This window comes from Littorina saxatilis, linkage group LG12 (assembly GCF_037325665.1).
Source record: "Littorina saxatilis isolate snail1 linkage group LG12, US_GU_Lsax_2.0, whole genome shotgun sequence".
In the NCBI taxonomy this organism is placed as follows: domain Eukaryota; kingdom Metazoa; phylum Mollusca; class Gastropoda; order Littorinimorpha; family Littorinidae; genus Littorina; species Littorina saxatilis.
In genome coordinates, this window is record NC_090256.1 from 21766980 (window position 1) to 21790510 (window position 23531).

The window sequence follows — 23531 nt, forward strand, 5'->3', positions numbered from 1 at the left end:
GATCGTCGGCGATACACTGCCGCGCGCTATGCATAAGTCAGACTATCTTTGAACATAATTTGTGAACGCCGGCAGCACGCTAAGCATTCGTTGGTATTAGTTATCTATAAGTTATCGAAACGTTCTATAATATAAGTTACTATCACGATATATAAATATACGTCCACCGGCACGGTTGGCCTAGTGGTAAGGCGTCCGCCCCGTGATCAAACAAACAAATATATATACGTCCAACTCGTTATTAATACGCCAACAATTGAAAACAAGTCGCGTAAGGCGAAAATACATTTAGTCAAGCTGTCGTACTCACAGAATGAAACTGAACGCACTGCATTTTTTTTCTTCCCCAAGACCGTATACTCGTAGCATCGTCAGTCCACCACTCATGGCAAAGGCAGTGAAATTGACTAGCCAGAATAGCGCGGTAGTGGTTGCGCTGAGCAGGATAGCACGCTTTTCTGCATCTCTGTTCTTTTTAACTTCTGAGCTTGTTTTTAATTCAAATATATCATATCTATATGTTTTTGGAATCAGGAACCGACGGAAGGAATAAGATGAAATTGTTTTTAAATCGAGTCGGGAAATTTAATTATAATCATAATGTTCATATATTTAATTGTCAGAGCTGGGTTTTAATCCAAATATGACATATGTATATGTTTTTGGAATCAGAATATGAAGAAAAAAAATAAGATGAAATTATGTGTGGATCGTTTTATAACAAAATAATTTTAATTACAATTTTAAAATTGTTGATGACCAAACTCATTAATTATTTTTATGCCTTCAAGCTGAAATGCAATACCAAAGTCCGGCCTTGCTTGACCAAAATTTCAATCCATTTGATCGAAAAGTGAGGGCGTGACAGTGCGGCCTCAACTTTTACAAAAAGCCGGATAAGACGTCATCAAAGACAATTATCAAAACAATTCAAAAAAATGTCCGGGGGTATCATACTCAGGAACTCTCGTGTAAAGTTTCATGGAGATCGGTCCAGTAGTTTTCTCTGAATCGCTCTACACACACACACACACACACACACACACACACACACACACACACACACACACACACACACACACACACACACACACACACACACACACACACACACACACACACACACACACACACATGCATACATCACGACCCTCGTCTCGATTCCCCCTCTATGTGTGTGTGTGTGTAAAAACCATCGATAGCCGGGGGCGTTTTAGGGATATTTTTGAGATATTTTGATACGTCGGTATACGCTGGCTAAATCGTCCAGGTATTCGCCATTGTCCAACCGCCACTATCACTGGGATGAAACACTAGCTCCCATGTATAAAGCAGATAAGACAAACATCAATACCAACTTTTGGCAAAACATTACGAAAACCTCTGAGAAAGCGAGGGAGAGTGAGTGTGTGTGTCTGTGTGTGAGCGTGCCGAAGCGGTCTCATCGTTTTTTTTTACTCTCGATACCTGGGTCGTTAATAGCTTTGTCAATCATTAATATGTTATCATGACGGTGATTGGAGTACGGCGCTAGTATCAGATGAGTTTGACATATTGCGCTGTTTTGTTGTTTGCAGATGATTTTCTGGTGCAACGTGTTTATAAGTGTAGTTTCTGGTGTCCATGTATATAATGAGGGCCCCAAAGGGTTTAAAACCGTGATCGTGATTGGCGTTTTTTGACCTTTCTGTGACCGTGATTGCCGAAATTTCCATTTCTGTGATCGTGATGGGACTTTGCCCGTGATCCGTGATGACAAAAAAATCAAGTCTCGTGATCGTGATCGTCATTTGTTTTCGTGATCGTGATGGGCATTATTGCAAAGCATTTTATTTTCAACGTACATTTTTTCACAGCTGTATTTCACTCTATGATCCTCTAGTCTATTCGGTAAGGAGCCAACCCCGATTGAAAGGGAAGCAACAACACATTCAGAAATATGATTTTGAGAGCGATTGCTTCCCTTTAAAAGAACCAATTACACACTGACAAAAAAAGATCCAATCAGAAGGCAAATTGCAAAAGTCTACCAAACTTCATCCAATGGAAGGGCTTCGTGCAAAAGTTTTGAGTGAAATTCGAATTCGAAGATCAAAAATGGCGTGCAGCGGTACTGTCATCGAACTTCTGTTATATTTTGTGGATTCAAGCCAGACCAAAGCAGGCGGCGAGAATGCCTTCCTTGGTGGAAAGGTCAGGCTACGGGTCGATCTTTCTGAAGTCGAAATACCAAGGTATGTTGATCTATGTTGCTCTATGACTGTTCTGAATGTAGGCAAAGATCTTGAAATTTGTTCAAGATCTTTGAGTTTGAGTGAGATCATTGACATTGTCGACATTGCCACGTCCGGCTGTCACTCGCTCAGTGTGACCTCGACTGGCTCGAGATCGAGTCTGCGTTTAGCCAAAACCGAAACTAGAAATGTGTTTTTCATCCCAGCAACGTGGACACGCTTGGCATAGATTCTAATTGTCGCTTCTTTGCATTAAGCTTGGATTTATTTTAGCGCCTGTAAACTTTAATATCAACAATGGGTTAAATTCAGAAACAATGGCGGGGAGACGCGCCAGTTTGGGTCACTTGATCCTCATGTCAAAGACGATCAAAGTCATGTTCGTTGGGGATTTTGTCAGGCATGCTACTTTTCCGGTAATTGCCGGAAATCCGATAAAGCCGTTTTCAAAATCCGGTAAAGTCAAATTTTTTCCGGTGAAGTTGAAAAATTTCCGCAAAAACGATCCGTGTGAATATCGCGCAACGCGACCGGGCGCCGGTCTCAATGAAGCCAGCGCACAGTAGTGTTGTTTTCACCAGTTTGGAGGTGTGTTGAATGGTGGTGGGGGGAGGCTAAAATGGGATTTTTAACAAGATCACAACACTATTACAACCCCTAAAATGATGCCCAGAATGCACCAGATTGCACAGATTTTAACCGTTTTTTGAAAAAGTTCCGGGGGGGCATGCCCCCGGACCCCCCTAGTTGGCTCGCCTGCTTCGCAGGCTCAGGCTTGTGGCTTCGCTACTGGTACTGCGCGCTTCTTTCAGGTAAAACCGTTTTTGGCCTGTAGCATTCCTGTTTTTTATTCAAGGCCATGGAACCAGGCGATGGTGTACCTCAAATTGTACGGCAAAGTTGAAAATAAAAAACCCATCACACATACATGTACTTTAATTTCAATCCACCCAATAGTTTTTGAGAAAATGGGTTTACAAGATTTAGCTCTGGAAATGTGAAATTGTGCAAGTATATATTCATGTGTGTGAGTGAGGGTGTGGGGGTTGAATGTGTATGAGTGTAGAGAGAGAGAGAGAGAGAGAGAGAGAGAGAGAGAGAGAGAGAGAGAGAGAGAGAGAGAGAGAGAGAGAGAGAGAGAGAGAGAACGAGAGAGAGAGAGAGAGAGAGAGAGAGAGAGAGAGAGAGAGAGAGAGAGAGAGAGAGAAAAACCCAATGAAAACAACATTCTTGTTACTGATTACAAATCATGATATGTATTTCTATGTGTGCATGAAAGAGAATTAAAAAAAATAATTATAAAAAAGTGCAACAGTTGTCACTTTGTGTTGAATAAACAATAGATCCAGAGGAGCGAATTACTGTGTGGTTGTGTTTACTTTGACACGTGCTTTCTGTACATGCAACTTTTACCGTGACCGTGATTTGCCACTGGTGTTCGTGATCGTGAAAACAAAAATCAAGGTAACTGTGATCGTGAAAGCGAAAATTTCCCTTCCCGTGATCGTGATGATACCCCCCCTTTGGGGCCCTCTATAATGGCAAGTTGTCTGTGACTATTCATGCCCTCTCGTGTGCAAAGGTGATCGTGTGTGTGTGTGTGTGTGTGTGTGTGTGTGTGTGTGTGTGTGTGTGTGTGTGTGTGCGTGCGTGCGTGCGTGCGTGCGTGTGTGTGTGTGTGTTTGGTTCCGATTCCCGTGGATATACCATCAGCACTCATGAATAGAGACAAGATCAAACGATATGGGGACAAAACTTTATTACAACATTTCCTGAGGAAAATAAAAACTCAGACACATCCTCCCTACTCTCTCTCTCTCTCTCTCTCTCTCTCTCTCTCTCTCTCTCTCTCTCTCTCTCTCTCTCTCTCTCTCTCTCTCTCCCTCCCTCCCTCCCTCTCTCCGTGCTGAAAGTGGTTCCTAATTGTATGACAACAGCAAGTACAAATGATTTTCTGCGTTCAGTTTGTAATAAAAATAAATCTTCATTTCAAACAAATCCTCATGTGGTAGCGAGTCTGCTAGCAAAGGACTCTGGAATGATACAAAGAAATACGATTACTCAATGCATTCAAAATATCTTCAAAGAAACCCAAACGGATATATACAAGCATTTATGCACAGGCGATTATTTGAAGAAAAAAGTATGTACAAAAGAGCGATGTCCTTACGTACACAAGCATTATCAATTTATTTTCAGTCCTAATGTTGAGTATTACACAATGCTTTTTATACAGATGTGAGTTCATGTGTATTGCGCCATTCAGTAGTACGCTCTTTGTTAAGACTCAATCTCCTTCTCGCTCCACAATAGCCTACTTATTCAACATGTCAGCGCGTAATTGGCAAATGCTCAGATTCTTGATGAAATAAAAAACAACTTGCAAAATAGGTTTTAAATGTTTTACTTTCTTACTTTCCACTGACAATTTCAAATGGCAAATAAACAATGCAGAGTGGAAAATAGTCTTTGTCTTACTTTGAAAAATACCGGCACGGTTGGCCTAGTGGTAAGGCGTCCGCCCCGTGATCGGGAGGTCCAGGGTTCGAACCCCGGCCGGGGAACCCCGGCCGGGTCATACCTAAGACTTTAACATTGGCAATCTAGTGGCTGCTCCGCCGGGCGTCTGGCATTATGGGGTTAGTGCTAGGACTGGTTGGTCCGGTGTCAGAATAATGTGACTGGGTGAGACATGAAGCCTGTGCTGCGACTTCTGTCTTGTGTGTGGCGCACGTTATATGTCAAAGCAGCACCGCCCTGATATGGCCCTTCGTGGTCGGCTGGGCGTTAAGCAAACAAACAAACAAACAAACAAACTTTGAAAAATCTGAACAAAAAATAATAACTATACATACCGTACTGCCCGTCATATACAAGGAAACTATGCAGATGCGTTTGTGTGCAGATCTTTGTGATGAGGCCGTTTATGTTTAACCAGTTATATGACTAGAAAGGCCATTCATTTCCCTATCATATTCAGCGAACAGATCAATTTTACATGAGATAGTGTAACAGATAATACAGACACCCTGGAAAAGGAATTTCTTAAAAGCAGGGATCCCATTTTTAAAATCGACAACAAATCTAAACAGCTAAAACTGAACAAGCTTTGCATAAAAGAGAAAAGAACAACCCAAATCTGTTAGTAACTGTTTTGTTTATCTATCTGCACTCCTCCACTCTGAGGCGTAGCTCTGTATAACTGCCGTTGGGCGGTGGACGTAGGCCACTGCGCTTATTTGTGAGAGTATGGGGGAGGTCATTGTGTTTATCTTCTGAGAATAGTCGCTTGAATTGCAACACGAAAACAGCGACGGTATTTGACATTTCTATGTCGTTGACCCTTGTTTGTTTGTAGTCACTACAATCAAGGGCTGAGGAAATGTTTGATGTGATACATTTACTGTTATGAAAAATAGATATCAGAACTCTGGCCTTGAACAATACGCTCCAATGCTTTTGAATTGATGAAAGGGTAGGCTTTGTGCTTCGGAAAAGTATTCCATAAGTTTAATGAATATATAAACTTTCACACATGCGATTAAGGTATGTTTGCCTATTAAAAAGGGGGTAGTGATATCGTTTATCCTGGGTTTTTGTTGGGATTCAGCTGCAATACTTGTATGTGATTTCATTGACAGTACAAAGTCCGTTGTTTGTAGTCACAGATATAGAAAAAGGCTTTTGAAACGATTTTTCACTGCTAAAACTAAAACCGCGTACCGACTACAATCATGGACTCTGACGTAAGATGTCATGTACATTTCTAGAAAATAAATCCAATAAGGTGTTGCATTTAACAGCAAAAGACAGTTCTGTTTGCAGTCATTTGTGGTAAGTTCTGTAGAACTTTGAGCGAATTCATGACAATAACTTCTTTTTTTCTTCTTCTTTTTTCTAAGCGATAAAACTCCTTGCCCTATTCTGCCGTGTTTGTTTGCCATTTGTAATCCACTGTCAGTGGAGAGGAGGAAAACAAGAGATTTTGCCAATACGCACGACTTTTGTTTAACTCCAAGTGGAATCTGAGCTTTCGCAAATTACGCGCTGACATTTTGCACGTGCTTTGTCTTTTGTCATTGCTCTTACTGTTTTTGTTCGCTTGATTGATGCACAGTAATGCCTGCCTTAAGATCTGAAGCCATTTGCTCCAGCTCTGCTGTTTGTCCGGAAAGAACGATTGCGAAACAAACTCTTATTAACAAGACTGCGTTTCGCATTCACTTCATGTGAGCCATTCATTTTGTTGTTGAGTATGATCTCCATGGTGAATTTCTTTTCGACTTGACGTTGAAAAAAACCCACGGCAAACAGTCGATGTTCGCAGTCCCTTTTGGTCAACCGTGTCGACAAAACTCTTTTGGCAGTTGCCGGATTTCAGCTAAAAGTGTTGACACAACCATTAGTTTTTACCCGGGAAAGGTTTGAGTCAACTATGTAGGTCAGGAGTTTCGATTTCAGTGAAGGGGATATGGGGGTTTACAGTGTTGCCTGGTGTTAATGAGAAAACTTACATAGTTATTGACGTGACATTTCCGTAAGCTAACCCCAAGATCACACAAAGACGCACAGCAGACGCCGTGTTAATTATGTGCGAAGAGTCTGGAGATGATGCTGCGGAAGATATGAGTTTCGTCCTTGACAAAAGTGAGATCAAATTAATCTCCGCTTTGAAGGTCAATCGCAGACGAGTTCTGGGTCGATACTCAGTCTGTGTCAGAGGAAATCGGCCGCCTACTTTTTGAGTGTCGGTGATTTCAGCGAATCCAGTCAATAATCAGTCCAAAGCACAGGAAAGTCGGGACCTAAGGCCATGTTGGCGTCCCTGCGGTGATTTCGATCAATGAGTGGTTGGGCTGTTTTGCGCAGTCTGAGCCTGTACGTGATAGTGTTTGTGTCCATACTACTGACACGACTTGTAAAATTCACAAGCTGTCAATACACTGCAGCAAAAAGTGCCCGTAAGGGCAACTTATTTTGAGTTGTCAATATACAAGGTTGTCGTCACTAAGACTGAGACTGGTCTTTTTTGCACAGAATCAAATGACGACATTTATAACAAATGACGTCATTATCAAGATTGGTACATGACGTATTATTGTCCATAATTTCTTTGTGATCCGTTGTGTTTTCGTAAAGATACAGTGTATTTAGTCATGTAAGCGAGAGACACTGGCCTAAAAAATGGCGGCAAAAAGCACATTTTCAGAGAAGGATTTTCGATCCTACATCAAAATAAGAACGGCACTTGGTAAAACGGCCGGTGACATACTTGAAGAGCTGAGAACTGTAAGCCCAGGCACAGCACCATCTCGCGCGACAGTTTTTCGGTGGGCAAAGCATTTCTCAACAGGGAAAACGTCTGTGGAAGATGCAAGGGGAAAAGTGAAGAAACCACCTGTAACCGACAATAAAATGGTGTCCCATGTGCAACGGTTAGTTGATGAAGATCCCCGAGTGAGCAGTCATTTTATCGCCGAAACACTGGACATTTCGTCGTCGTCTGTCTTGAGAATGTTAAAACACAAACTTGGATACACAAAGGTGTGCGCGCGATGGGTACCACATTTCCTCACTGAAGAGAACAAGAGGTGTAGGGTTACGTTTGCCCAACGGCTACTCAAGATATACGACGGATGTGATCAAAAACGCTTGGATGAGATCGTGACTGGAGACGAAACTTGGGTGTACTTCTTTGAGCCAAAAAGAAAAGCTCAAAACAAAGCATGGATAAAAAAAAGGTGCCAATGCCCCTCGGATCGTGTGAAAAAGTCGCTCCGGCAAGAAGGTTTTATACACAATATTTTATAACACAAAGGGCGTCATTTTTCAAAAACCACGCGAAAAAGGCAGAAGCATCACTGGGGTGTACTACAAGGAAAAAGTTCTTGCTGGCATCGTTCGTTACTACAAGAGAGCCAGACCAACTACAGGATTGAAAGGGATCAAATTACTTCATCATAACGCACCTGCTCACAAATCCAAGGTGGTGAAAGAGTACCTAGAGGAAGAAAACTTTGAAACTTTGCCACATCCTCCCTACTCTCCTGATCTTGCACCCTGTGACTTTTTTTTGTTTCCTCATCTGAAAAGACAATTGGCTGGGCGTCGATTTGACAGTCGATCAGCCCTCGGATCGGCTGTTTTCCAGTGTCTGAACCAGGTGCCAAAAAACGACTTCAAACGGTCATTTCTTGACTGGGTCCAACGACTTAAACTGTGTGTAGCCGCTAAGGGAGAATACTTCGAGGGTTTGAAATAAAAAACAACTGCATCATCTAAAGATTTCCCGGTTTTTGAGACCAGTCTCAGTCTTGGTGACGACAACCTTGTATGTAGCTGCTGCCAGCAGGCGATGAAACTACGTTTTTGCGTTGGTCATGGAGCGAAGAGTGAATGTGCACTCATTGTAGTCAATCTGAATTTGCAGTCATTGTTGTCAATCTGAATTTGCAGTCATTGTTGTCAATCTGAATTTGCAGTCATTGTTGTCAATCTGAATTTTCACTCACAGTAAATATGTTGTCAATCTAAGATTGCACTCATTGTTGCCAATCTCAATGTGCACTCACAGTAAATATGTTGTCAATCTCAACTAGCACTCATTGTTGCCAATCTCAATGTGCACTCACAGTAAATATGTTGTCAATCTCAACTAGCATTCATTGTCAATCTGCCTTCTTGTGCATCACGGCACAGCTTCAAGCAGACACGCGATAAAGAACGCATGCTTAGACTCATGTGCAAGTATTTCACGTCAGGATTCACAACATTAGAACGTTTTCAGTTTTGACACTTGGAACCAATAGAGATTGAAAGGGATATTCCATGCACAAAAACCCGTCTTGGATCTAGCTAAGCAATACATAGTTTGGTTTGGGATTTACATTGATATGTCACCAAGTATCAGGAATACCTTCAAATCAGTGTCTGAGCATTCCATTACTCAAATGTTAAACGCTGTATTTGGGTACTTTTTGCAAAAGTGCATCTTAGACAGTATCTGTTTAAGTGGCAATTTGGGATTTTATGTTAATCAAATATCCGCATTTTGATCGTAAAGATCTAGCAGTCACAGGCAGGTGGGTGGAGTTTTGTAAACTAAAGCCCGCCGAACCATTTTGTTGTTGTCTTTGGTCTGTTTTAGATGCAAAGTAAATGGGGCAAATCTTCTATCGGGACCTAAAACAAATTAACACACACACACACACACACACACACACACACACACACACACACACACACACACACACACACACACACACACACACACACACACACACACACACACACTAAACAGAAGAAAATGCTACACACAAAAGCAGACAATTACACTCACTGGAATCTGACGCCGTGCAAATATTTTGCAACTGCAGACCATCGAACCATTGACATTGTCACTGATCTCAGGGTATCCAAGCTAAATACCATGGTAAACTATGTTTTAATGTGTGGTACATATCTGTTTTGCGCAGTGCAGAGATCGAGCGCTCAAAGGTTGTGTGTTGTTTCTTTCTATTTTTCGCCTACATACTTTCTCCGAGTGCAAATGTTTTCTTACATCTGCGCCTGCCAATCCAATGTCCACTCTGGGTTGCAACACATTTTTATTTTTTATTTTTTCATTTTTCTTTTCATTTTTTTTATTTTTTTATTTTTGGTTTTCAGTTTCCTAAAAAAAAAGTACGAGTCTGGAGAAATGTTTCAGTGTTTGGTTCACGAGAGCGTTTGCTTCCCGGGTGGCTGCATTAAAGAAGAATGCCCAGCAGCATTTAGCACTCACACGTCTTTTCGCGTGATGTTTATATGTTGTCTTTGGTCTGTTTTAGATGCAAAGCAAATGGGGCAAATCTTCTATCGGGACCTAAAACAAATTAACACACACACACTCACACACACACACACACACACACACACACACACACACACACACACACACACACACACACACACACACACACACACACACACACACACACACACACTAAACAGAAGAAAATGCTACACAAAAAAACAACAGACAATTACACTCACTGGAATCTGACGCCGTGCAAATATTTTGCAACTGCAGACCATCGAACCATTGACATTGTCACTGATCTCGGGGTATCCAAACTAAATACCATGGTAAACTATGTTTAATATATGGTACATATCTGTTTTGCGCAGTGCAGAGATCGAGCGCTCAAAGGTTGTGTGTTGTTTCTTTCTATTTTTCGCCAACATACTTTCTCCGAGTCCCGCAGTGGGGCACTGCGGTTATGAAATTAAAAGCCCCTCCTGTTTTTGGAACCGCAGGAGCTTTCTAGTTTGCTGTTAGGTAGATTTTTGGTTCCTCTTTCCTGTCATGCTCTCTTTTTCTTCATGAATTCTTTTCTTTTTTCTGCCTTCTTGCTCATTCACCTGTATTTTTTCCAAAAATCTCTTCTCTTGCCGCTTGTCTCGCGATTCATGTATAGTTTAATCTGTTAGTGTTCTGATGTAAGTCCAGCAGTAGATAGGTTAAGCCTATTTTATCATACTGGAAACTGGTAATCTTCCAGTAGGTATTAATTTAGTTTTACTAAAGCCTGCTGGGACACAAGTAATGGGTTAGTGCATTTGTAAACAGGAATCGCTTGACAAGTGGCCCCCTTCATCCCCCCCTTCCTCGTCCTGATATGGCTCTGCGTAGTCGGCTGGACGTTAAGCAACAAATAAACAAACAAACAAACTTTCTCCGAGTGCAAATATTTTCTTACATCTGCGCCTGCCAATCCAATGTCCACTCTGGGTTGCAACACATTTTTATTTTTTATTTTTTCATTTAAAAAAAAAAAAATTTCATTTTTGGTTTTCAGTTTCCTAAAAAAAAGTACGAGTCTGGAGAAATGTTTCAGTGTTTGGTTCACGAGAGCGTTTGCTTCCCGGGTGGCTGCATTAAAGAAGAATGCCCAGCAGCATTTAGCACTCACACGTCTTTTCGCGTGATGTTTATATCCTGTGGTGCCCCTTTGGAACGTTCGTGGACACTATACAACACACAAGGTTCTATCAACCGTTACAGGTAAATTTCGTCACACGTCGTAATCAATACTCATATGGAATGTCCGAGGCGTGTCCTTCAGGCTGGTTTTGGCTCTAGCCCCTCCCACAGCCACACCTACTTCTCCTCCTCCTCCTCCACTGCCGGACACGCCCCCTCCCCCGCCACTGCCGCTGCTCCCCCCTGTGACGAGGGTGGACACCGGGGCGTCTGGGTCAGGGATGTGCACGGCAGGGGGGAGGTCCGAGATACTGACGTGCAGGGGGCGGGGCGTGGACGAGCTGGAAACGGCGGGCTCAGACTGAATGGACTGGTGCGCGCTGTGTAGCTGCATCAGCTGGCTGCGACGGCTGTGGTGGGGGCGGGGCCTCTCCAGGGAGTGGCTCCGCCCACAGGCGCCCAGCGAATGGGCGCGGTGGTGGTAGTGGTGGGCGTGGTGATGGGCGTGTCTGGGCGAGATGCCTCCAGACGCCCCTCCCGCCCCGACCCCGATGAAGGCTTGGTTCTTGTTGCCGTTGCAGAGCCGCTCAGGCAGTGGGGCGTGGTTGTGGTTGGGGTAGGTATGAGGGTGGTGGCAGTGGCGGTAGGAGTCGAGCGGGTGGCCCTCGGAGCTCTGCGAGAAGACGTCGTCGTCGTGGTCGTGGCAGTGGGTGGTGGTGTCGCTGAACTCGTTGTGGTCGTCAGGGTAACGGGAGGAGGTCATGGAGTCGTACTTGGAGGACTCAGAGGCGGAGGCGCGCTGGCGGCGCATGAGGGAGGGGCATCGGGAGAGGAGGACGATGAGGACGATGATGGAGAGAGCGAGGACGGCGCCGATGCTGCTGCCGATGGAGACGGGGATGTGCCAGGAGGTGGTGGCGGCATCCACGCAGTCGCGCTCCGGCGAGGAGGTGTCGTTGCGATACATCACCACGCACACCTGTTGGTTGTACAAGGCATAGGATTAAGTCAGAGAGGTAAAGCTTGTGGGGCACTTTGGAGCATAGAAAGAGGTGTCGACATCACCACGCACACATGTGGCTTGTACAAAGCATAGGAGTAAATGAAAGAGGTTTAACAGCTTGTAGGGCACTAAAGAACATAAAGAGATAAGGTGTCGTTCCGGTAAATCAGTACACGCACATGTGGTTTGTTCAAGGCATAGGATTAAGTCAAAGAGGTAGAGGTTGTGTGGTACTGTAGAGCATAGAAAGAGGAGGTGTCGACATCACCACGCACACGTGTGGGTTGTACAAAGCAAAGGAGTAGAAGAGGTTCAGCTTGTAGGGCCATTCAAAAAAAGAAAGAGGAGTAAGTCAGCGAGTGTAAGGATCTTCAGAAATAACAGAAAGGAGGTGTCGTTGTGGTACATCACCACGCACACCTGTGGGTTATATAACGCGTAGAAGTAAGTCAAAGACGTTTTGTGGCCTTATTTAAAGCATTGCGAATTAGTGCTTTAAAAGTAGGTTTTGTGTGTGTGTGTGTGTGTGTGTGTGTGTGTGTGTGTGTGTGTGTGTGTGGTGTGTGTGTGTATGTGTGTTTTAAGGGGGGGGGGGTGCAAACTTCTTTTTGACAGTACAGACAAGCCTTGTCCGGCAAAGAAACCACCACACTTTATGAAGATGAAATCAGATGCTTACATGCAATCTCATTCCGTTGTTGATCGACATCTACCCTCGCTGTGAACCCCTCCACTGCCAACCGTAGCCCACAAACAATAAGCAGACGATCGTATTGCAGAGATGACAAACGAGGAAATAAGACTCGCAGAGTTTTATAAAATCATTAAAAACATCTTTGAACAAAGGCTTAACAGGTGAAAAGAAACCGGAAACTTGATTCGGGTATGGATTTGTGTTTTGTTGGGCTGCTGTCGTTGTTGCTTTTGCACAGCAATTGAACGAGTTTGAAGACTCGCACGTGTGGAAGGGTCTTAAAAACACTATCCGAAGCTCACGCTTCCAAAGGTCAAATGTGTTTTCTTCATGTTATCAACTTTTTTCCAGAAAAATAATGAATATTGCCTGTGCTGAATTCTGGTGTGTGGCGTCTTTCTTAAGCTGAAAAGCGATGTGAAACCAGAAGGGAATAGAATTAATCTGGTTTGGTTTGTGTGACGGCATTTGAAATAATGGTTATGCAAAAACAACAAAAATCTCTCTCTCTCTCTCTCTCTCTCTCTCTCTCTCTCTCTCTCTCTCTCTCTCTCTCTCTCTCTCTCTCTCTCTCTCTCTCTCTCTCTCTCTCTCTCTCTCGGCAAAAACAACAAAAATCTCTCTCTCTCTCTCTCTTTCTCTTTTTCTTTCTCTCTCTCTCTCGCTCTCTCTCTCTCTCTCTCGCTCTCTCTCTCGCCTTGTGTTTATTCAATACATGTTCAGAGTTCAGAGTTCTCTCTCTCTCTCTCTCTCTCTCTCTCTCTCTCTCTCTCTCTCTCTCTCTCTCTCTCTCTCTCTCGATGTTAACGACATTAATACATCCGCCGCAAAAGCTAATCACCCAGAAGAAACAAAAGAGAACTGATTAACCAGGATGAACAGTGTATCTCTATGCTTGACATTTTGTTGGGGATGATATAAGATCGTTTTTGAGCGGGATCAAGCAAGCCAATTAGCCGACAAAAATGGAAATAAATAGAAAGAATCACAAGTCGCAGACGGACCTCCTGGATGTGAAGAGAATTTTATAAAGGTTAGCTTTTTACTGTTTTTCTTTTTGAGAATTGTCGACATTACAAGAAAGTGAATGGGGTATCTCAGCAGGAAGGGGGACGGAGGGGATAGAGGCGGATGGATGGAAAGAGAGGGAGATAGGAGAGAGAGAGGGGGGGGGGGGGGGGGGGGGGGGGTAGTAAACGGCGTTTTGCTTTGCATTTTCAGGTGTTGTTTGCGCTAAGATTTGGATGAACACAATACGGCTCTCCTAAAATTGAAACTAGTGAACGTGTTGTTTTTCCAGTGAGAATCTGAAACGAATTAAAGTGAGTTGATAATTATAAGTGAATGGACATGCTGATTTTTGTATGTGGGAATATATAATATTGTTTTTGACACCTATTTGTAAAAGATTTAATCAAAGAAACAAACACAGAAGAACAAAACAGCAAACAAGGAAAGAAAAAAAGAAGAAACTAGACATTTCAAAAGCAGCCAGGACAAGTCCATGATTTGAAGTGAATCGAAAGTGTTTCTTTACGTCCTCACAGGCCTCTAAAACCTGTTAAGGACATGAACTGGTGATGTACGAAGGGAGGGGGGAGGAGGAGATGATGATGATGATGATGATGATGATGATGATTGATGGTGGTGGAACAAGGATAGAGGTGGCAACAAACACACAAACAAACAGCCGGCCAAATAGACAAACAAATAGAGAGAGAGAGAGAGCGAGACAGACAGACAGACAGACAGACGGACAGACAAAGATATAGAGAGAGCGCGGGCCAGAAGACACAATATAGAGGGGTTGGCACGTCGAAGACCTTACTCACCTTGTAGTAGGTGTCGGCGACGAGGTTGCTGATGCTGTAGCCGCTGGCGTCGGGCGGCATGAAGTGGCTGTACTGCACGTAGGTGCTGGCCACCTTCTGGTAGTGCACCCGGTAGCCCTGGATGACGCTGGGCGAGATGACGTCATCAAGGACCGCGTCATCGTTGGCCTCCCACGTGATGTAGATGGAGGAGGCGGTGGAGGAGGCAATCTCGGTACTGAGGGCCTTGGGCGAGGGCTCGTCGTCGGTCATGGTCAGTCTGCGCTCGCTGGACACGTACATTCCAGGCCACAAGGCAGAGAGGATGGAGTGACGACTGACCACGGAATGAAATGGTCTGTGTAATTTGGGACAGATGAAGGTTTTTGTTCTGGCCGTTGGGGTTAGATTCTAGAAATGTCAGGCCTCAAGCAGAGACGTTGAGCTAAGACTGTCCGCAGAATGACTTGGTTTTCTGAGAGTAAGATGTCGTGAACAACTGAGCCTGAAATATCTCTGCCGGTGAAGTTTAGATTCCAGAAAACACTACATTTCAAGCATCAGACAAAAGACTGAGGGGTGTGGCCTATATGAGGGAGAGTGAGTGATGTACATTTTGCTCTGTATTTTTCAGGAGACTGGCCTTGCACAAAAAGATGATCCTGACGTTTGTGATACTGACCGAGTCTTTTTTTCTATAGTGGTCGGATTCAGAGAAACCTAACACATGCTAAACGTGGCCAGATGAAAAATGCGACGGCTGGAGTGGATTCTAAGTTTCCCAAGTTGCGTTTGTGCGGCGATTCTGGCTCCACGACTGTGCCCAACAAATTGTTGCGTTCTACTTGCCTAGATATGCCCACATTTGCGCCTTAGTGTCTTCATCCGCGTGCATAGACGGGATGATTTGTCTCAGTCTAGCAGAGAGCTTCCTTAACCATCGGCAGACAAGACTGGCTCCAAGACTTAATAAGGACAGCAACTTTCCACCAAGTATCGATTTCTTGGCGTGGATTGGACTTTTACTTTCTTCACAAAGTTTTCGTTTCGCCCAGCTTCTACTACTACGAACTACTTTTACGGAAGAAATTCATGTCAGCTTTACTGTTTACATTCACATATAATGGAAGTCAACTGAAAAGAACGGGTCCCTCTTACACTGAATGTGTCTGTGGCGTGAACTGCTTGCTTTCTTCGCTAACGGTTTTACCCTGCAGAATGGTCAACTTGTACAAAAGCAATTGGTGTCTGTCGGTTTTACTGTTTACACTCACAGATAATGGAAGTCAACTGACAGAAAATTTCACTGGAGGTGTCTGTTGCGTGATTGGCTTTCTTCGCCAACGTGTTTTCACTGCAGCATTGACAACTTCTGCGGAAGGAATTGATATCAGTTGAAGGGAGTCTGCTGACAAGAACTAGTCGTTGAACTCCGAAGGTGTGTATGGCACGAGTTCTTGTGCGTCAGACATTCCATTACGTCTTTGTCCGTCTGAGAAACGGGGGCAATGACCTGCACACATACATGGGGAAAAGATTATTAATCGGGTTTTTTTGCAAGTGCTTTTTGCATCGAGTTAAAGACACAGACGCGCACGTACATACGCACGCACGCGCACACGCTCGGACGCACGAACATACACGCACGCACGCACACGCACACACACACACACACACACACACACACACACACATACACACACGTATGTCCCCTCTTGCCATCCTCACCTACCCCCAAGCCCCACCCCAGTCCCCGCCCCTTTTCACCCCCATCCCGAACCCCTTCCCCTCCAGCCTGTCTGCATCTCAGAACCTCAGTACATCAAAAAGAGACTATACTATAACACTCAGCTCTCGTATCAAGCACTCGCCCGGCGGGGAAGTAGCTCAGTTTGTAGCGCGCTGGCTTTGTATCCAGTTGTTCGCTATCAGCGTGAGTTCGAACCCCACGTTCGGCGAGAGATGTATTTCTCGGAGTCAACTTTCTGCAGACTCTTTTCGGTGTCCGAACACCCCCGTATGCACACATGCGCACGAAAAAGATCCCAAGTTCACAGTGAAAGTCTCAGGGCTTGGAAAACACGAAGACATGCATCATCTCTCGTCTCTGATTATCATGATAGTATTTCGATACTTTGACGACACCCCGCGGGTTAGGGGGAAGAATTTACCCGATGCTCCCCAGCATGTCGTAAGAGGCGACTAACGGAGTCTGTTTCTCTTTTTACCCTTGTTAAGTGTTTCTTGTATAGAATATAGTCAATTTTTGTAAAGATTTTAGTCAAGCAGTATGTAAGAAATGTTAAGTCCTTTGTACTGGAAACTTGCATTCTCCCAGTAAGGTAATACATTGTACTACGTTGCAAGCCCCTGGAGCAAATTTTTGATTAGTGCTTTTGTGAACAAGAAACAATTGACAAGTGGCTCTATCCCATCTCCCCCCTTTCCCCGTCGCGATATAACCTTCGTGGTTGAAAACGACGTTAAACACCAAATAAAGAAAGAAAGATACTTTGACGAGACAAACCCAAAGCTGGTGTGTCGAAGAAGACAGCCACAGCGGGCTTGTTCGAGTCAAAGTAGCACACCATATCCTCAGCGTATTACCAATACCTGTCCCAGTATAGGCCAACTGGTCTATGAGGACGTTAAACCCTAATAGTCAGTCAGTACTCGCCCGTGATTGAGTTCATGTCGTCAGAACAACACAGGCCTGCCTGTCGGCGACTTAAGTGAAGTGCTGTTGTCTGTGTCCGTCACCTGTCAATCTGCCTGTCAGGGTTTATCGGGCTTTCCCCTGGCACTTGAGTGACATAGAGTATAGTCTGAGCATTAAGCTAATTAGTACGGGTATTGGTACCGCTTATAGATCGTCTCCTCTTCAGCCGGTCTCTAATGGTAAGGTGATTTAGTGTGAGTGTCAAGGCTGTTTATAGGCACTCTCTCCGGCATGTACGTACAGAACTGACTAGAATAGACGATGTTCGGAAATAACTCTGTCGGGTTTGTTGTGAAAGAGTGAATACCCGTGGTTTAGTGGAACAAATAAATCCACACGTGCTCCTTGTCCACGTACGTGTTTTCGACACATTCCTCGCTTGTGATTGACTCGTGAATAGTTTGTCTCAGTAAAAGCAATTAGGGTGTTCACTCTTTTCACAACCCATACACACCCGACGAGTTATTTTCGGAATTCGTAGATTCGAGGTGCAGTATTCAAGAACACCCTTCCAAGATGTTATTGTCGTTATGGTTGTCTCATAAATCTGTCCTTAAACCATCAGTCAGTGCTCGTAACTTTGTGAAATAGAGTTCGATTCCGATCTATGCATCTTTCTCTGGTCTGTCTATCTGTCTGTCTATCTCTCTGTCTCTGTCTCTGTCTCTGTCTCTGTCTCTCTCTCTCTCTCTCTCTCTCTCTCTCTCTCTCTCTCTCTCTCTCTCTCTCTCTCTCTCTCTCTCTCTCTCTCCCTCTTACACAGTAAACGAATTTGTTGTTTTGAAGCCATCGTCCATTGAACCTTTGAGGTTGATGAGGCTGACTCGCTGAACCTAACCAAGAACCGACCTCCTATTATACACACATCCACGCGTACGCATTCTTTATCACACATAACAATGAATGACAACGAATGCGAAGAAATTTGTTTTACTAATGTGACAGGGGAGGCTACCGCTCCTTTCACAACGGACTCTGCACCCGGGTTGTTGGCCTTTAAAGTCAACACCTGTGGTTTGTGGAGTTCTGTTTGTGATGGGGTCTGGTGGTTTCCGATTGTCTGTATGTTCATGGAAACCTTCGGGTTTGCATAACAGTTTTTATAGGGCTAAGAAATTAGCCCTAACATTTTCAATCCTGTTTGATTGCACTTCGCTTCCCGAGGTGATCGTAGTGTTTCGGCACACGGTTACATCTGGCGCTTGCGAGCAGGGATGGGACTCGGCATGATATGTTCAGGTAATGGCATAATATGACCACTGAACATTTCGTGCTGTTCCCATTCTGCGAACTTGGGATGGACAGTGGTCTCCCGGTTCGGAACTTCGGGACGAAGTTCATTTCAAACGGGGGCGATTGTGACAGGGGAGGCTACCGCTCCTTTCACAACGGACTCTGCGCCCGGGTTGTTGGCCTTTAAAGTCAACACCTGTGGTTTGTAGAGTTCTGTTTGTGATGGGGTCTGGTGGTTTCCGATTGTCTGTATGTTCATGGAAACCTTCGGGTTTGCATAACAGTTTTTATAGGGCTAAGAAATTAGCCCTAACATTTTCAATCCTGTTTGATTGCACTTCGCTTCCCGAGGTGATCGTAGTGTTTCGGCACACGGTTACACTAAAAGTAACGAAAAAGCGAGAATTTGAACTGTATCCTTCGTAAAGGGGTTGACGAAGCGAACATAACAGCAACTCACGACAGATCCTTGCCACGATCCAGATATGGAGCTATCTTGTGCCGATCTACACGTTAACCTTTGCGATGACATTTCCATGATTTCGGCTGGCATGCAAAACGTACCTTGTCTGCCGTCATCTTGAGCACGCGATTGTGTTTTGACGGGGCTTTGCCTCGTGTTTTGCATACAAACAGCGTTTGACAATAGGCAGTGCGACTCCTGTCTGTGCTTTGTTTCGCATACAAACAACAGTTGCTGACGACGCGCAAAGTGCTTGCCGTGGCCAAACAGTCTCTTAATGATCGCGCATTGACATTCACCGGAAGTGACGTGAGAGTCATGCGTACTGCTTGATGTTTTGCATTGTGGGATGGGTATGTCAGCTCGATGGAACCCAAGGTGCGGTTGATACAGGGATGGCTCAGATGTGCGTGTCATCCTTGTTTTCATCGAGCTACATTGGGTTTGGAGCCATTGAACCTTCGTCCGTCGAATCTAGGATCCATCTTCTTTCCCGTGGGTCTCTTAATTACCATAAATTATGGATCAATGGACGTTAGAATCCATGGCTGAGTATGGCGGTAGTATAGTATACTGACAGATTCAACAGGGCTGCGGATTTGCCGCTTTTGTCATAGCTATGCCACACGGCAGACAGACTGTCCGACAAACTGCGACAACGAATTTTGCGACGAATTTCTTTCGTTTGTCACAGTTTGACAGTTTGTCACACTCGCAAGTTTGAGGCTGCGCATGCGACACGCTTTCTGTAGCAAATATACTGTGTGCCCAGCCCTGACGCTAGGGTCAGTGGATCCAAGTGTAGATGGATCCCTTTTCTGTACCCTACTGGATCTATCGACCATTGGATCTGTCGACCAGTGCATCAATCGATCGCTTCGCCTAACGACCTCCTGTAGCAGATAATAGTATTGCAACGAACCCAGCTATAATATGAATAGCGTTCATAAAATAACAATACATTCGGCGGCACTCGTTATATTAAATGATTGTCGAGATTGAAATAGTAATGTAGTACCTTCTCTGTGCCCTATTGGATCTTTCGACCATTGGATGTCAGTCGATCATTGCATCTATTGATTGCTTGGCCAAATTACATATTGTCGTCGAATGTGTCGCAAAGGCAGTCAAAAACTAGCACACGATGTGATATTGTATGGGCAAAAATGGAAGAAGAAAAAAAGAAAAGAAAAATAAGGCTTAAAATAAAAAAGGGAAGGGTTCAGCTACAGAAGCGAGAACAGCTGATGAGCTGTAGCAGATAATAGCATTGCAACGAACACAGCTATACTATGAATAGCGTTCATGAAATAACAATTCATTCGGCAGCACTCGTTATATTTAATGATTGTCGAGATGGAAATGCTAATGCCGCAGAACCAGTCGCAAACACAGTGCCATTGTAAAAATCGGCTTGTTTATTAGCAAAACCCGTACGTAGTTCAGCAAAGAAGCAATTTTCACATAACTCGTGTACGTGGGGGTTTATTGCCTGGGTATTGAGAAAACTGAAGCAAATGGTTGCTTGACATTTACTTGTAAGAAAATCAATTTTAAAGAGTCTGTTGATACAAGGGCATTGCGTGCGCGTATGTGCCGTGTGTGTGTGTGTGTGTGTGTGTGTGTGCGTATGTGTGCGTGCGTGCGTGCGTGTGTGTGTGTCTGGAGGAGACAGGGAAGGGAGGGGGGCTAACGGAGCGGAGGGAGAGTGCTGGCGGCTTAAGTTAAATGAAAGACCCACTTGGCTGACGGACACCGGCTGTTTAGAGGGCATGCCTGCAGGCAATCAGGAGTTCGCTCAGTTCGTAATTGGGCATGTGGGGGGGCCGCTGCTATAGGGATTATCAGGGAGTTATATTTTTGGTTCAGCTTTCTGACCAAGATCTCTTTATGTATGTTTTAAAGCTAACTCACAGGGCTTTAACGTTATTATATATCTCCTCCCGACCGTCATCTATTTGTGTATGTCTGCACCCCAAACCACATAGACAGACCCTGTATAGCTCAGCGATGCTTATAATATAAGTCTCTCGTCCGGTCGAAGGCTGGACTTAGATCAATCATTCCTGACAAGGGAGGTCTCGATCTCCGAATAGACAAATTCCGAAAATAACTCCGTCGGGTTTGAATGGATTGTGGGAGAGTGACCTTTTCTTGCAAAATCTCGTACAAATATTGGAGGGGCCGATCACTAGCGAGGGGTCGGTCGGAAACACGTGACCGGAAACACGCACATGTTTCCTTCACACCCCTCGCTTGTGATTGGCCCAACCTCGTACAAATATTGGAGGAGCTAATCACTAGCGAAGGGTCTGTCGGAAACACGTGGAAACACGCACGTGTTACCAACAGACCTTTCGCTAGTGACTGGTCTATCCTTTGTTTCTCGGAGGTTTTGCAAGAAAGGTCACTCTCCCGCAACCCATACAAACCCGACGGAGTTATTTCCGAAAATCGTCTATTAGCGTACATTAACATAGTTTTTAAGCCCGTCGACCACCTTTCGCAAGGCCCAGAAGCTTTGACTGGGGGCAGCATACCGCGCGGAAGTTCCGGCAGTTGTTTTTGATTTGCAAGAGAGGGGGAAAAGGTCAATATATGTGATGACGTCTGTGCATGGTCTGGTCAGCAGTGACCAAGTAGGTCGCCCTGTCAGAATGAGCTACAGCGGAACCCCCTTTTTAAGACCCCCGCCCCCCAATTTAAGACTCCCTCCTTTTTAAAACCTTGTTTTCTCAGATTGTCAGTTCATTCCCTCTGTAAATTTACCCCCTTTTTACATTTAGTCAAGTAAAAAGTAAATTTTAAGGGGCTTATTGTCCGTCAGGTCTTAATTGCCTATATTGGACATGAATTGGTTTATACGATTCGAGTTTTACGCCCTCATTCACTCACTCACACACACACACACACACACACACACACACACACACACACACACACACACACACACACACACACACACACACACACACACACGTACACGTACACACACACACGTACACACACATACTCTCTCCCCCCCTCTCTCTCTCTCTCTCTCTCTCTCTCTCTCTCTCTCTCTCTCTCTCTCTCTCTCTCTCTCTCTTTCTTCAAAACGACAACAAACGTACATGACTCAAAGCTGGCACAGGCGCCCTGGAACAACCAAAGACTGACACACAACGCATAAGTATACAGTCATGCGTGAAACTGGGGGCACGTGCATGCTTACAACTGCTCTCCTCCCAACAGTAATGCCAGCAATCCCCTTTTAACGAGATTTCGGTGCCTGATTCAATTAACGACAGAACCTGGGCTGCTACCTACCTGGTTCAGGTAAGCCTTGTACATACCTGCCTGGTACGGGTAATGCTATATACCTGGCTGGTCGCTTCTTACACGTCCACCAGATGAAGGGTTTCGTGTGCTGTGGGTGGGTTGTGGAGGTTGTTTGTTCAAGCTTAATTTGTGTTATTCTTGGTTTTGTTTTGATGTTTAAGAAGACGTAGTTTGTTTCTGTATTTCTTTCTCTTGGCTTTTTCTGTCGTTTTATCTTTGTTTACCACCGATTGTAATCCGAAAATGGTTTTTCCACAGCGAAAAAAGGACTGAAATTGTTTGGGATACTCTTTATGTGTGTGTGTTTGGGGGAGAGGGTGTCGCATAACAGGCTTTGTTCTTCCGCAATCAACACGGAATTAGCTGATATATCCCGTCGCGATATAACCTTCGTGGTTGAAAACGACGTTAAACACCAAATAAAGAAAGAAAGCTGATATATATCAAGCCATACATTTCCAACTCGCAATTTTTCTTTGTGTTCTGTCTTTCCCCGCTAACGAAAGCAATGCTCATGGAGATGTGGTGTTTTTTTTACGGACGCCAAAACCAAAACCAACACCAACCTAAAACCAGAGAAAAACAACATTAAACCAGGGTTTTCCGGTCAAGGTTGTTAAACTTTATACCGGCCATAGCTACAGCTGTTTGTTTTTTGTTGTTTTGGTGGGTTTTTTTCATTCAAAATCCAAGCAGCTGCAGGACTGATCAGGCTCTCAGCAAGGTTCTCAGCAGATTTTCGATCCTAACTACAGATATATTTTTTTTCCATTCATCGCGTTTTTTTGGAGCTGTATTACTGGGCTATAAAGAAGAAACCAGAACGTAATGAATGTGCCAAATGCAACAAACTTCCACTCCCAAGGTTTTCCCGAAGCAAGACCAAGAGTCTGCCCATCACTGCTCAGTGCTTGGATACCAGTTTGTTGATGGCCGCAGGAGCGGTCATCTATTGCAATGCGTTCGGAGAACTGACATGTCTCGTTTTGTTACCGTTCTCACGAGATCAGTTACAGTTTCTCTCTCTCTCTCTGTATGTATGTCTTTGTGTCTCCCTCTGAGTCTCTCCGCTTCTGTCTTTCTATGTC

At 44.4% G+C, this 23531-nt stretch overlaps 2 protein-coding genes across 2 annotated transcripts in view; one reads left to right on the forward strand and one right to left on the reverse strand.

Moving 5' to 3' along the window:
• The window catches only part of LOC138981504 (UPF0415 protein C7orf25 homolog), a gene marked incomplete at its 3' end in the record, with an annotated part of 128692 nt that overhangs the window by 7239 nt on the left and 97922 nt on the right, over positions 1 to 23531 (forward strand).
• LOC138981507 (uncharacterized) lies at positions 11056 to 16247 on the reverse strand. The gene is made up of 2 exons (XM_070354451.1): positions 14729 to 16247; positions 11056 to 12178 (listed from the first exon to the last, which is right to left on the reverse strand). The coding sequence occupies exons 1-2, from the start codon at positions 15008 to 15010 to the stop codon at positions 11291 to 11293; spliced, it is 1170 nt and encodes a 389-aa protein (XP_070210552.1). The 5' UTR covers positions 15011 to 16247; the 3' UTR covers positions 11056 to 11290.

Bases quoted from the DNA above. Each gene is read 5' to 3' on its own strand.
- LOC138981507 (XM_070354451.1), bottom strand. From the start codon at position 15,010: ATGTACGTGTCCAGCGAGCGCAGACTGACCATGACCGACGACGAGCCC. The intron at 12,179-14,728 runs GTGAGTAAGGTC...TACAACCAACAG, and splicing joins TCGCCGACACCTACTACAAG to GTGTGCGTGGTGATGTATCG.